This window comes from Cyprinus carpio, chromosome B11 (genome assembly GCF_018340385.1).
Source record: "Cyprinus carpio isolate SPL01 chromosome B11, ASM1834038v1, whole genome shotgun sequence".
NCBI lineage: Eukaryota > Metazoa > Chordata > Actinopteri > Cypriniformes > Cyprinidae > Cyprinus > Cyprinus carpio.
In genome coordinates, this window is record NC_056607.1 from 24,141,139 (window position 1) to 24,157,346 (window position 16,208).

The following is a 16,208-nucleotide window of genomic DNA, read 5'->3' on the forward strand; positions in this document are numbered from 1 at the left end:
TAAATAAGTTAAAAGTTTTTAAAATATTTCCATTTTTATTGACGTTTTAGTAATTGTTTTTATCATTTTCAGGATTTTTGTTTTAATTTTGTAATGTCTATGCAGTCATAAATTTCATTTATTTTATTATATAAAGCTAAACTATATCAAAATAAAAAAATTGTCTTGCCCCAAAAAAAGAATTGGCAACCAGCTCACAAATAAGGTAAAAAGGTAAAAAATATTTCAGTTTATTTTAATTGACATTTTAATAATTGATTTTAATTTTATGTCTATAACAGTCGTACATAATTTCATTTATTTTATTATATAAAGCTAAACTAAAAGAAAGTGAAAAATGCTGCCTTGGCAACTAGATAAAATAAGTTAAAAGTTTTAAAATATTTTCATTTTTATTTTAATTGACATTTTAATAATTGTTTTAATTTTTAATGTCTATACAGTCGTAGTTGTTTTATTTTTTTTTTTTTTTTTTTATATTAAGCTTAAATGAAAGTGAGTGAAAAATCTGGCAACCATCTTAAATAAGTTAAAAGTTTTTAAAATATTTCCATTTTTATTGACGTTTTAGTAATTGTTTTTATCATTTTCAGGATTTTTGTTTTAATTTTTAATGTCTATACAGTTGTAAATAATTTCATTAATTTGGTTATATAAAGTTAAACTAAAAGAAAGTGAAAAATGCTGCCTTGGCAACCAGCTAAAATAAGTTAAAAGTTTTTAAAATATTTCCATTTTAATTTTAATTGACGTTTCAGTAATTGTTTTTATCATTTTTAGGATTTTTACTTTAATTTTTAATGTCTATACAATCTTAAATAATTTCATTTATTTTATTATATAAAGCTAAACTAAAAGAAAATTAAAAATGCTGCTTTTGCAACTAGCTAAAATAAGATTTTTTTTAAATATTTCCATTTTTATTTTAATTTAGAAATTGCTTTTTGTCATTTTTATAATTTTTTTATTAGTCTATACAGTCTAAATTATTTTTTCATTTTTAACTATTTTATTATATAAAGTTATAATGTTAAAGTAATGTTAATTTCAAGTAACACTGTTTTAATGGTAATAATTTCAGTTAACGATAATAACTCTGGTCTATACGTTTGGAGAGTGAAGAGTTAATTCAGTTGTGGTTTAAAAATCTCATTAAAATCCGAACCAAGTGTTTTGTTTAGTTTTTTCTCATCAGACATGCACAGTGTGAACGTATCCTCATACACAAGAGTGTGCGGGTGGTGTGCTGTACCTGTGGATGTACAGCTCTCTGTTGTTGGGGAGGTCGTAGTTAATGATGAGCGAGACCTGAGGCACATCCAGACCTCTGGCCCAGACGTCTGTGGAGATCAGCACTCGACTGCGCCACACACACGAGATTACAAACACTGTGTTTAAAGTCATGAATCACAAGTTCTTGTGTGTTGTGACGGACACATCTGAGGGGAATGGATCATCAATATAAGAATAAATGCACAGAGGGGCGGAGCTTGGCTGGGTGCATCAGTTTTGATTGGATGTTGAGATGTAGGCGTGGCTCTCAAAAGTGTATGCAGGTGAGGGGCGGAGTTTTAGAGCACTAATTTATGATGTTATGATTAAACATTACAAGCTCAAAACATTAATTTGACTCCCACTTTAAACGTCGGTGTGAGAGTTTACCTGGCCCCGGATCTGAACTCCTTCATGATGGACTCTCGCTCTTTCTGAGGCATGTCTCCGTGCATCGAGGACACGGTGAAGTTGGCCTCCCTCATCTTCTCCGTCAGCCAGTCCACCTGAACACACAGCACAAGCTCAGTACTGGTCACATGATCTTCAGAAATCATTCTAATATGATGATTTGCTGCTCAAGAAACATTTCTGATTATTATCAATGTTGAACACAGTTGTGCTGCACAATATTTTTGTGGAAACTGTGATGTATTTTATTTTTCAGGATTCACAGATGAACAGAAAGTTCAGCATTTCTTTTCTAACATTATAAATGTTTTTACTGTCAATTTAATGCATCCTTGCTTACAGCATTCAAACTTTTGAATAGTAGTGTATCATAAAAAATATTGTGCAGCACAACTGTGTTCAACATTGATAATAATCAGAAATGTTTCTCGAGCAGCAAATCATCATATTAGAATGATTTCTGAAGATCATGTGACACTGAAGACTGGAGTAATGATGCTGAAAATACAGCTGCGCATCACAGAAATAAATTACACTTTAACACACATTCACACAGAAAACAGCTGTTTTACATTCCAATAATATTTCAGATTTTTACTGACCTTGCGTTTGGTGTTGCAGAAGATGACGGCTTGTGTGATGGTCAGCGTGTCGTAAAGGTCACACAGCGTGTCGAACTTCCACTCCTCTCGCTCCACGGCCACGAAAAACTGCTTAATCCCCTCCAGCGTCAATTCATCACTGCACACAAACACCTGAATTCAACAGCTGAGCACACCAGATCTCATATAAGAGCTCTCTCTCTCCAGTAATCTGTCTCAGTAAGATAAGATCCAACGCGATTTGAATACTGTTTTTATTTTCCGAATAATAATTACAGATTGAATATTCGACTATGAGATGCACTAGGCTACAAAGGGTTAAAACAAAGCGTCTCACCGCTTGACCAGGATGCGGATGGGGTCGGTCATGAACTTGTTGGTCATCTCCAGGATCTCGTGAGGCAGCGTGGCGCTGATGAGACACACCTGCGTGGCAGGCGGCAGGTATCGGTACACGTCGTAGATCTGTTCCTTAAACCCTGCAGAAACACTCGTTTACACACGCGTTCTCGTGCAGTCAGAAGGGGTTTCGGACACTTTACCTTTGTTGAGCATCTCGTCGGCTTCATCCAGCACCAGCATCTTAATGGCACGCGTCCTCAAACTCCTCCTGCGGATCATATCTGACAGAGGAAGATATTTATTACATCATACACATTAAACAGGACCTACTCTTGTGAAATGACACTTGTGAGTGAATATAGTAGAAACACAGCACGCTCACACGTCACATTAACATGTGCAAGCATGCATTTGTATATCAACACACATTCAGTATTTATCAACCTCATGCACGGAGTGTTAAAGGTCAGAAAGGATGGACATGAATGCAAACTCACCGAACACTCGGCCTGGCGTTCCAGCCACCACGTGCTGACCGTAGTCCAGCTTCCGGATGTCCTCGCCCACGTTTGTGCCTCCGATACAGGTGTGACACTGAACGTTCATGTAGTCGCCCAGCGCTAGCAGCACCTGCAGAACAGAGGAAGTGACATCACGTCAGACTCGGGAGATCAGAAACTATGAAACACATGTGCAACTGTGTTTATTTTTATTTTACCTTCTGGATCTGTCCTGCTAACTCTCTGGTCGGAGCCAAGATCAGCGCTTGAGTCTCTCGAACCTGAAGTACTTTCTGGTTGTGTCCTGGTTAATCTCTTGAGTCTCTCGAACCTGAAGTCAGAAAAGACATTTAAAACATTCTGTGACGAAGAAAGATTGTTACTTAAACACTGAAATGTAATAAAATAATTTTTTTTAAAAAACATCTAGTTTCTATGAAAACTTTAAACATGTATTAATTAATATTTAGCTTAAGTTGAAGTACTAAAATAAATAAATATTAATAAAAATTACAGACATAAAAAAAACATTGAAAATAAAAAATATAATTATTTTATCTCAGCTAGTGTCCAAGACAACGTGTCATTTATTTAGTTTAAGCTGATGTACTAAAATATCTAAAACTTAATAAAAACTATTAAAAATAATTAAATCAGCTAGTATCCAAGGCAACATTTTTCCTCGTTTAAGTTGAAACTAAATAAAAACAAAATAAAATAAAAAACAAAAGACAATAACACCTATAGAAAATAATTTAAGATTAAAACAGATAGTATTTTGTAATTAAAACAGAAGGTATTTAAAATATTTTGTGATGAAGAAAGATTGTTACTTAAAAAAAAAAAAAATCATTTGAAATAAAAAAACATTAACTGAAATGAAATAAAATAAAATTTAAAAAATCATCTAGTTTCCAAGGAAACTTTAAAAATGTATAAACTAATGCTTAGCTTAAGTTGAAGTACTAAAATAAATATTAATAAAGATTACAGAAATAAAATAATTGAAAATAAAAAATATAATTATTTTATATCAGTAAAAACAAAACAAAAAAACACTAAAAAAACTGAAAAAAAAAAAAAAACAGCTAGTTTCTAAGGTCACATATTTAAGTTTAAGTTTAAGGTGAAGTACTAAACTAATTCAAACTTAATCAAAACTATTAAAAATAAATAAATCAGCTAGTATCCAAGGCAACATTTTTCCTCGTTTAAGTTGAAACTAAATAAAAAAATAAATAAAATAAAAAACAAAAGACAACACAAGATAGCTAAACCTTTAAAAATAAAACAGAAAACCTGAAGTCAAAAAAGACATTTAAAATATTTTGTGATGAAGAAAGATTGTTACTTAAAAAAAAAATCATTATTTGAAATTTGAAATAAATTAACTTTAATTGAATTGAATAAAATTTAAAAAAATCATCTAGTTTCTAACGAAACTTTAAAAATGTATTATTTAATGTTTAGCTTAAGTTGAAGTACTAAAATATTAATAAAAATTACAGACAAAAAAAATTGAAAATAAAAAATATAATTATTTTATATCAGTAAAAACAAAAACAAAAATCACTAAAAACTACTGAAAAAAAAACAGCTAGTTTCTAAAGTCACATTTCATTTTTTTTTTGTTTAGTTTAAGGTGAAGTACTAAACTAATTCAAACTTAATAAAAACTATTAAATATAAATAAATCAGCGAATATCCAAGGGAACATTTTTCCTCGTTTAAGTTGAAACTAAATAAAAAAAACAAAAGAAAATAACACAAGACAGCTAAACCTTTAAAATTAAAACAGAAAGTATGAAGTAAAAAAAGACATTTAAAATATTTTGTGATGAAGAAAGATTGTTACTTAAAAAAAAAAATCATTATTTGAAATAAAAAAAAACATTAACTGACATGAAATAAAATGTAAAAAAAATCATCTAGTTTCTAAGGAAACTTTAAAAATGTATTAATTAATGTTTAGCTTAAGTTGAAGTACTAAAATAAATAAATATTAATAAAAATTACAGACATAAAAAAAATTGAAAATAAAAAAAATAATTATTTTATATCAGTAAAAAAAAAAAAAAAAAAGAAAATCACTAAAAACTACTGAAAAAAAAACAGCTAGTTTCTAAGGTCACATTTCATTTTTTTGTTTAGTTTAAGGTGAAGTACTGAACTAATTCAAACTTAATCAAAACTACTAAAAATAAATAAATCAGTGAGTATCGAAGGGAACATTTTTTCTCGTTTAAGTTGAAACTAAATAAAAACAAAATAAAATATAACGCAAGATAGCTAAAACTTTTAAATTAAAACAGAAAATATTAAAAATAAAATCTAATTTAAAATAGGACAACAGTATTTTAATTGTACCCAAACATCACTGGAAGTAAACGGGACTCTTATTTTCAGAAGTACCTGAATATCCAAACACTGCAGCACTGAGATGCAGAACGTGGCTGTTTTACCGGTTCCAGACTGAGACCTGCAGAAGAAACACACCACTTTAATCAACTAAACCACACATAAACATGTTCACTGCATCTTCTGTAACCTCTCTACAGCGTGACTCACTGAGCGATCACGTCTCGTCCCTTGATGATCTGTTTGATGGCTCGCTGCTGGATGGCTGATGGTTTCTCAAAACCTGAAAGCAGTAAATAACACAAACACGCATTAAAACAAACATTCATGGTGTTTAAATAGTGGAGTGATAGTGAACGGAAGACATTACCCTAACCATAAACATCCCACAATATATCAATGAGATTGTAAGAATCAAATTATTTAGAATTTAATCTCTTTCACACACACAAATAGATAAAAAAATAAATAAACTGCAAAAAAAAATTAATAAATTTTTAATTAAAACAATAAAAATAATATTAAATAAAATTTAAAATAAATAAATAATACAATTAAAAATAAATTAAAAATATAAACTGATTTTTTTAGAGCTTTTATATATATAAAACAATGACTCCTGACTGAATTATACTGAATTAAAGCTGCAGTCGGTAACTTTTGCGGCTCGCGTCTGGCGGAAGAACATTGTATCCGGATCTACTTCTCTCTGTTTACATCTATGGCGAGTCACGCAGATACTGTGCTACTCCGCAGCGCTGCCGACCCCAACCAGACTAAAATAGTCCGAATATAAACACTTATTATAGGTGTACCATAGTGATTCAGGATTAGACAAAACACGGTTTGGAAAATGGATTCATGATGTACTCGTTCATTATATATATTTTTACATATAGCACAGCCCTGCGCTGATTGGACCAGAAGAGCCGGGAGCGTTTTGTTTATATTGGAGAGAAGTAGCTCCGGCTACAATGTTCTTCCGCCAGACGCGAGCCCCAAAAGTTACCGACTGCAGCTTTAAACGTTGAGTTTAACACAGTAAACAAAAATGTACAGTCTCCTCAGTTTCTGATCAACATGATAAACAAGCGGCGGCTAATGTTGTACAGATCCCTAATAAAGCACATATAGGGCTCTGCGAGCTGAATTTGAGCAGAAATGAATCATAAACGAGTGTTTGTACCGTACGCGTAGATCCCGCGCAGCAGATCTTCCCTCAGGCCCATCGTGTCAAACGTCGGCGTCACATCCACCTCCTCGCTCGTCTCGAACTCGATTTTCGTCATGTCTTCCTCCTTCAGGAGCCTCTTCCTTACGGGAGCTGCGGCGGCGGCCATAGTTATTACAGATTTTCGGTATAAATAGCGAGTTGAAATATGAAAGCGCGTCGGTGCGCGACTGCAGGCCGAACGGAAGAGCAGCGTGTGTCGCAGCTGTGACGCACAACGCAGGAGACGCGCGGTGACGTCAACCGGACTAACCCCGCCCACTAAGCGTTCAACACCCTTGAAAATCAAAACAAGCGATGTCTGGAAACTAATAATAATAATTCTCTTCCTAAATATGAAGAGATCAAACAACAGATTCATGAGTTCATTCAGATTTCACCAAAAACTCACGGACATTATTATAATATAAGTCAGATATTGAAGCGAGTCGCTGTTTTGTCTCTTCTGAGGAAGATTCATTCACTTGTTTATCAGTGAAGCACACTTTGATCAGATTTATTTAATGTTCATCTGATCTCTAAAAGTAGTGAAAACTGCATCTCTGTATTCATCCTATGTGTCCTCTTAAGGTGAAAGAACTACATTTATAATATAATAAAACCATGGTTCATTTTTAAGCTATTTGTATCTGTGTATACTTTCTTTCTTTTTATTTGTTTTGTTTTTATAACTGTACTGACTTAATAGTTTGATGTCTTGTAATGTAAACAAAACGAAAGAACTCAGAAAAAGATTCGAACTAAATCGAATGATTCGCGATCCGATTGGAGCGCTTCGAAACAGTGAATCATTTCGCGACGCAACTGTTTAACTGATTCGGAAAAGCTCCGTAACACCATCACTATACGTGCTTCTTAAAATCATTACAAGCCATGTCAAAAGTCGAAAGTGATTTTATATTTACAAGCCATGTCAAAAGTCGAATCGCTTGAGAACTGAATGAACGGAATTTCGAGTTTGAATCAATCGGAGCGGTTCCAGTGTAAATGACTCACTTAATTGACTCGGTTCGTCTGTTCCTCTTCTTTCCGTGCCTTCAGAGTGGATCAAATGCACTTTAGCCTAGGGTTATTATAATTTACTAAATAAATAAATTAATTTTTTTTGGTTGATTTAAATTAAATTTATTTTGAATTAAATTATATTAAATATTTTGTATTATTTTATTTAATCTAGTTGCCAAGGCAACATTTCTAGTTTTCATTTAGTTTCACTTGAAGCACTAAAATTAACTGAAAACTATAAAGGCAACATTTCTAGTTTTCATTTAGTTTAACTTGATGCACTAAAATAAACTAAAAACTATAGAGATCAGATCTATGTGTGCAGCACTGGTTGCTGTTCATACAAAAATCTCACTGGATTATTACAATTAATGGCAAATTTAATGTTTGGAAATGTAAACTGATATTTCCTACTGATACACTACAGCACAAGATAGAAATAACTCACTTAAAACCTTTTTTTTTGGTGAAAATACTAACGGCCTAAGACTTTTGCACAGTATTGTGTGTATATATATATATATTTTTTTTTTTTTTTGGTGATAATGGTAACGGCCTAAGACTTTTGTATATTTTTGTATATAATATATATATATACATATATACACTACCGTTCGAAAGTTTGGTTTCAGTGAGACTTGTAATGTTTTTAAAGAAGTCTCTTCTGCTCATCAAGGCTGCATTTATTTGATCAAAAATACAAAAAAAATCTTGCAAAATGTTATTAAAATATCAAATGTTTTCTATTTCAATATCCTTTAAAATATAATTTATTTCTGTGATGCGCAGCTGTATTTTCAGCATCATTACTCCAGTATAAAGTGTCACATGATCTTCAGAAATCATTCAGATATGATGATTTATTATTAGAATTATCAATGTTGGCAACAGCTTCACAGTTTCCAAAATATATTTGGCTGTTGCCAACATTGATAATTATAATAATAAATCATCATATCTGAATGATTTCTGAAGATCATGTGACACTTTATACTGGAGTAATGATGCTGAACATACAGCTGCGCATCACAGAAATAAATTATATTTTAAAGGATATTGAAATAGAAAACATTATTTGATATTTTAATAACATTTTGCAAGATTAGTTTTTTTTTTGTATTTCTGATCAAATAAATGCAGCCTTGATGAGCAGAACAGAGTTCTTTCAAAAACATTACAAGTCTCACTGAAACCAAACTTTTGAACGGTAGTGTATGTGTGTATATATATATATGTATATGTATATATATATATTATATATATATATATATATATATATATATATATATATATAGGGAAAAAAATAAACATATAGCACAAATTTTCATAACTTACATATAGATGAACCATGCTTAATATATAAGCACATACACATAGGTTATATATGGAGACATTGAGCTTAATATGTAAATAAAGGTTTATATCCAATCCTGCAGTCCTGAAAACTGGTTTAAAATCCCCTAACATTCCCAGCTTTCCCACGACTGTGAACCGTGACCAAAGCGTCTCCAACAAATTCTCATCGACTACATCTGGTTTATATAAAATATTGTAGTCGTGTAAATATGATTTATAATCTAGTACGTTTGTTATGTGATCTTGAGTTCTGATAGTTTGATCCTGAGTTCTGACAGCTACAGCACACTCGGGTTTATTATGGGATGTTCAAACGAGCCACAGATGTAATGATGATGTGAATGGATCCGACACATGTCTACTGGTCCTTCAGCTCCCTCAGACGCTTGATGGCAGATTTGACCGTGACGGCTGACGTGGTGCTACGGGACAGACAGCAGACATTAGTCTCTCATCAGACGCTCACAGACGCTTGCATTAATCAGCGGACGGCTCTTACTTGTACATCCAGGCGCCTCCAGCCACGGTTTTCATGCAGGAGCCGCAGTGCCAGATCCCCACAGCCTTCCTCTTCATCTTAGTCTGGACAGAGACAAACACCTCAACCTCACAGAAACCACACGAGCTCTCTAACCCCGTGTCTGGAGCGCGTCTCACCTTTCCGCAGAAGGAGCAGGTGTATTTGGCGTGCTGGCTGATCTCGATCTTCTTCACCATCTTCCTGAGCGACAACGTTCCTGAAGACTCTGAATTAGCAAAAATGACTTTTGATGAAAGTCCGTTGAACGACTGCTTAATACTGAAACTTATTTATTAATAAAAAAATAATAGCTGCAACTTATCAAAATGGGATATTTCCCCTCCTTGCTATTTTTTTTTCTTCTCAGTATTGTGAGATATGAACTGAATTGCAAGGAACAAAAGTTTGAATTGTGAGATAAATTGCAATTACTTTATTCTGTGTCGGAAATGAGATTCTCTAGTTATAAACCTCCCACAATTCTGTTTATTTCTCATAACTCTAAAAAAAAAATTAAATTCGAGAGGGGAAAAAAAAAGGTCTAAACTGTGAGAAAGTCACTCACAATAAACATTGTTATTTTAATTCTGTGGTTTAAATAAACTTCCACGGCTCTAATGTCGACAGTATTAAATTCTGACAATATTCTCGTAACACTAGTAGCTCATTATCATGTATATTGCTAACATATTGACTGTTTATTAGTACTTATCAAGCATATATCAACGCCATATTCTGCATGAGCATAGTTTAAATCCCTTAATCCACCCTAAACCTAAACTAACAACCTTAGTATTAATAATCAGGACATTTGAAGTTTGAGGGGAAACTCAGTTATTAAAAATTACTCCCCAAACTCAAGTGTGCACAAACTTGTTTAGTAAAAATGTAAAGGAAATGTACAGGAATATAAACTGTGTGTGCAGAGGAAGTTTACTGCTGCTGATGTTAATGAGAGCACACCTGAATGAATGAATCCCTGAAGAGCTTACAGAAGAAAACTACCAACCAATATCCTGACAGTCAGTTTATATTACACTAATGTTATTACATCAACATTATGACAAATACAGCTCGTTGCAGGGGTTAAAAGACGCGGTTTAAACACGAATGTCGCGATCAAACTCGGTGTTTTTCGTACATTCATCAGATTCTGATTCACAGACGGCGATCATAATAATACCGTTTAAAGTCGTTCTGATCGCCTGTGTGAACATATACAGCACCGATGGTGTGTTATTCACTCATCCGAACATCGACAAACGAGAAAAGTGCGTTATTTGAGCGAGATAGAGAAGATGTTTGAAGATTCCGCTCTCGGGGCAAACACACTCACCATTCTAGCAGAAGAGGTGCGGAGCCAAAAGAGGATGAGCTACTGCGCATGCGCGATTTACCAGCGCGGACACTGACGCATTATGGGATACCGGAGGACCAACTCCACAGAGAGGGCAATGAAGATTTATGGGATACCGGAGGACCAACTCCACCGCGCAGCCAGAGCGCAGAACGCTCTTGTAGATAGTTAAACTTAATTGTATGCACACACACACACACACAATTATAAATGTTGCTGCTCAGTAAAAGCATGCTACAAATTAATAATAATTTGTCAAATAATTGTGCACTATTATATATATTATATGTGGTTTATGTTTATATTGTATGTTACAAGTCTTAGTTTATTTAAAAATATAAGCTATTTAAGAATATTATTATATAATAAATATAGAATTATGAATAGTAAACAATTTAAGTAGTTCTATAATATAAAACCAACACACACACGTAGCATTTATTGTATTTATAATCTCATATAAATACTTATAATTGGATGCATGTTGGCTGGGGCCTTTAAAATTATGCCGCTTGCAGTTAAAAAAAAAAAAAAAAAAAAAATACTGGTTACTAATAATATTTTTTACTCAATGGTTGCTAAATAATTGCTGGTGTACACTTGATGATAATTTATAGAATTAAATATTATAGAATTTCAAAATTTTATTTGATGTTCTATATAGATTTTTATTATATTTGCATTATATTCTATCATAATCATAATTTTGTTATTATTATCAGCTTTTCTTATCGTTTTTTTTAAAAGACTGTAATGTGGATCGCGGATGTTTTTTATGTTTAAAACACAAACGTTGTAACAAGGGTGACAAACATTCAAACATTTGAGCTCTGTACCATCACAATGTTGCATTTATTAAACATATGCTTTTATTCAGTATATCAAAATGACTTCGACATATTTTGTTATCTTTTGAAGTTCATCTAGATGCACACAAGATCAAAAAGTACACTTAGATATTAAACACAAGTTCAGATGTTACATCTTCAAGCAAAAATACAAAATCTTTAAAAGTTCACATGCGGATCATTAATGTAATCACACTGAATTTTGCATATATATAATCTCAGTCACTGATTTCATGGCAGTCTCGCTCTCAACATGTGACCTGAAAGCAACACTAAAATAAATCTTGGCGCTCTAGCGGTTAATAAACAGAACTGCACGCATCCCGCGGAAGAACATTCTAACCGGAGCTACTTCTCCAAGTTTATGTCTATGGCGATTCACGCAGGTATGTGTTACTCCGCAGCGGTGACGACGTGACGTGACATTCAGCCAAGTATGGTGACCCATACTCAGAATGACCCGAACAACCTACAATAGTCCAAAAATAATTACTTATAATAAAAAGTACAGTATTGATTTGGGATAAGACCAAAAAGGCGGTTTGGTAGATTAATTTATGATGTACTCGCTCATTATATACATTTAGCAAATTTTGAACATAGAAAAATTTACATAGCGTTGGAATCATGTTGATTAGGACTTCTTCAGCCTGTAGAGGGAGGAAAATGTGCTTAGCTAACAACTAGTTATGATTCATAAAATCACTGATAAACGATCTGTGCTTCAGATGTATGTATGAATCACTCAATCCTTGATTCCCTTCGTCATCCTCAGATCCTCCGATCGATGTGACTTGAGCTCATCCAGCTACTTTTCTAAATTCACCAGAGCTGAAATCTGAGCAGGAGAGGGTTTGAGTCCAGATTTCAGCTGTGTTTTTATTTCCTGGATTAAATATCGTTCATCCAGTTCTTTCAAAGCGTCAAACAGGAGACTGCATTTGTCTGTGTTTTCTGGAGATGACTCCATGATCATTGATTTGATGTGTTGAACTGCCTTGTGACTGAATGAAGAGCTGGAGGTCTTCAGAAGGTCTTTTAAAGCTCTCTGACTGGACTCCAGCGACAAACCCAGTAAAAAGCAGAAGAAGAGATCCATCTGTCTTTCTGAAGCTTTTTCCATCACACTCTTGAGGTAAGAGTTTGATGAGAAGCACATCTCTCCATAGTAAAGTCCTAGACTGGACAGATCTCTGCGCTGGAGCTGATTGTTCCCATTAATGACTTCAGTCGCATATAAAGCTGCCAGAAACTCCTGCGTTCTGCGATTCCCAAAACAGAGCAATTTCCGCTTGCTCTGATCTTCAATCTCCTTTATGATTGATGAGCGCATCAGGACACTTTCGTCTCTAATGCCACATTTCTTTAAGTGTTCGTAACAGAAGAGAGAGTTTCCGTTCGCCAGCAGATGAAACGCTAGTCTCCCCAGAGCCGTGACGCTCTCTCTTCTCTCCGGGATCATTTCAGTCTGAGCTAACAGGAGTCTGCTGTACATCTGAGTGAGGGTCTTGGGGAAATCAGTGAACATCTTCTCTGGGATCGCTGCGATGATTCTGCAGTAATCTGGTGAGTAACACATGCTGCTGATGCGAGGTGATTTCTGGATGTGACTGATGACTTTATCACTCATTCTCTGATCACTGATGCTCTTTCTGAAATACTCCTCTTTCTGTAGCTCATCGAAGCCTTGGATCTCCGTCACGCGATCGATAAACCCGTCAGGAATCTGATTGGCTGCCGCTGGTCTGCTGGTGATCCAGATCTGAGCGTCTGGAAGCAGATGTCCCACGATGATGTTTACCAGTAGATGAGACACTGACACTGGCTCGTGTACGTCAGTGATCTTCTTTGCGTTTTTGAAATCTAGAGGAAGTTTAAACTCATTGAGTCCATCGAAGATCACACGAACGATCCTCTCAAGTCGCTGCGTTCACATACATTCATGTTTTTCGAAGTCCTCGCCGCAGGCGCTCCGTGAAAGCTACACTTCTTCACAACCGTCTCTCTGATGACGTTCAGCTTCTGAAAAGGCATAGGAAATATATATCGAGATATCGGTGTTTATTTCCTCCTTCAGCCCAGGCCAGGATGAACTTCTGCACAGTCACGTTTTTCAGCGCCAGCATCTCCCTTCGCAAAATCTGTCCTGATGTGCCGCCTTCAAACACATCGTTGCGCATGATAGTGTCTTGTCGCCGGCTGATGTGAGAATCAGGGTCCTCTGTGATGTTTGCTGTTCAGTGAGACGTCCATTCAGGCTTTGTCTGTCCGTTCAGAATACTGAAACTCCTCCTTCAGTCGCAGTTTTAAACGTCTCCGTGAGGACACTCAGACACAAACACATTCAACAACTGCTTTTATCCATGTTTTCCAAGCAGTTTCGGGAAACTTCATTATTCTGATTTAACAATTTTATATTGTTGTTATTATGTTTCTTCCTTGTGATAATCTTACGATTGTGTGGTTTGTTTTCATGAGTATGAGATGTCTTGTTTTCAAGGTTTTTGGGTGTTAGACAGCCCTTCCTAAAACTGTTTGAATACCAGACTAAATGCATATTTTCTGACGTGGAGACTTTATCTGATCTTACACACAGAAGTGTTCTTCTAGTTCAGTTATGAGTGTTTTATGCTCCCTAGTTTTTTAGAAAACTCCTTAATTATATGACATGAGTTTGTTTTAATATTTTGTGATTGTAACAATGAGTGTCATGAAATAGTGATGCAATAATTCATTTAGGGTTGTAACACAACCTCAATCTCTAAAGATTTAAATCACATGCCATTATTAGTTACCTGATGATTGGCTCTTTGTGCTGCTTTCTGGTTTGATCAAGCAAGGCTTGAGCTGCTACAGTAAAAAAGACAAACTATGAGGCTAAATGACATTCTGAAATATCTTATTTTAAGGTTAAGGACTTTAATCTACGTTACAAAAACACTGAGATGCTTTTGATGACAATCACAATACCTTGAAGCTGGAAACATCGGATTCTTCAATACTTTCAAATTCTGACTCCCGGCAGGAGAAAATAGAAAAGGCGTACGGCTGAATATCCTCCTCCATTTAACCCGATTTCTGGATTTATTTTATTACCAATGACTGCTCATTCAATAACCACACTTTCAGTTTTTTTCTTTTAGTGCGTTCTTCATATACACTGAAGTCACAGCTCAGTTTTGATATTTTCTAAGCACCAGGCAAACTCTCTAACATTGTAACCCTTCCAGTTGGAAGGTAAAACATCAAACAGGCGTTCGTGATCGCTTCATCTTGTTTACAATATTCTCCGCCTCATCAGTAGATTCTTTGGTGATCTGCACATCTGGATCTACTGAGCTGTCACACACTGGGACAGAGTGCATCATAAAAAATCTTCATAACAACCTGATAAACTTGAGTTGCGAAAATTAAACAAGGCACTGCCAAATTTGGTCGCTTTCAGGGCTGTGACCCTGGAGCCTTGTCTTTACGTGTAAATTTTTCGAGAAGTTAAGTGTTTGATGTTATCATCTGAACTCGGATTAATTGGAATAATCTCTTCACACGGAGTGTCTTATGGTTTCGTTTATGGTGATGCGTTAATAGCTTGTCTGAGGGTACAACTATTTGAAAATCTGGAATCTGAGGGATTCAAAAAAACATCCAATATATTGAGTCATCAAATTCTCTTAGAAATTCGTCCAAATGAAGTTCTTAGCAGTACATATTACTAATCAAAAAATTAAGTTTTTGATATATTTCACATTAGGACATTTACTAAATATCTTCATGGAACATGAGTCTTTACTTATATGTCTATTGATTTCTTCAGCATAAAAGAGAAATGTATCATTGTGACCCATACAATGTATTGTTGTCTATTGCTACAAATATACCTGTGGCTACTGAGAAGACTTACAGCACTCAGGGTCAAATTTACACATAACTGTAAAATACAATAAAACTCTCTCCCACTGTGAGGTCAACTTCATATAAGTGCAAGGAAGAAGCTTCTTCTGTTTGCAAATCCATAAGAAGACTCGTTTATTGTGTGGATTTGCCATTAAAGACTATTTTTGGGAACCTTCTTCATGATGCACTTCCACTGTCTTTGCAGCTTTACGGTGCATCTGAATTTTCCATATCCAAATTAAACCATTTTTGCTACTTAACCAACGTTATAGAGCTTGCGAAAAGGTGTGGCTCCCACCATTACTCGCCTCCACGTCTGCTCCTTTCCCTGAAAGAGCGACAATTTGATACTGAAATTCATAGAGAATTACCAATACCAAGATAGGTATACACATTCTCAGCAGACTCATCATTACTGTATCTCACTTTCAGTGTGTAACTTCAGTTGGAGATCACTGTAAACAGTGTAGTTGAGTTTCTCGCTGCCACGCGCTGCATCATATGATCTCATG

At 34.6% G+C, this 16,208-nt stretch overlaps 2 protein-coding genes across 2 annotated transcripts; both read right to left on the bottom strand.

Moving 5' to 3' along the window:
• Positions 1 to 1,203: 1,203 nt before the first annotated feature.
• eif4a3 (eukaryotic translation initiation factor 4A3) lies at positions 1,204 to 6,933 on the bottom strand. The gene is made up of 10 exons (XM_042734679.1): positions 6,672 to 6,933; positions 5,696 to 5,768; positions 5,540 to 5,606; positions 3,346 to 3,408; positions 3,125 to 3,257; positions 2,828 to 2,908; positions 2,623 to 2,764; positions 2,286 to 2,424; positions 1,663 to 1,778; positions 1,204 to 1,360 (listed from the first exon to the last, which is right to left on the bottom strand). The coding sequence occupies exons 1-10, from the start codon at positions 6,823 to 6,825 to the stop codon at positions 1,219 to 1,221; spliced, it is 1,110 nt and encodes a 369-aa protein (XP_042590613.1). The 5' UTR covers positions 6,826 to 6,933; the 3' UTR covers positions 1,204 to 1,218.
• A 2,431-nt stretch (positions 6,934 to 9,364) lies between these two features.
• LOC109057459 (60S ribosomal protein L37a) lies at positions 9,365 to 9,816 on the bottom strand. The gene is made up of 3 exons (XM_042734680.1): positions 9,735 to 9,816; positions 9,577 to 9,659; positions 9,365 to 9,499 (listed from the first exon to the last, which is right to left on the bottom strand). Exons 1-3 carry the CDS (start codon positions 9,792 to 9,794, stop codon positions 9,436 to 9,438), a joined length of 207 nt encoding a protein of 68 aa, XP_042590614.1. The 5' UTR covers positions 9,795 to 9,816; the 3' UTR covers positions 9,365 to 9,435.
• Between the last annotated feature and the right edge of the window lie 6,392 nt (positions 9,817 to 16,208).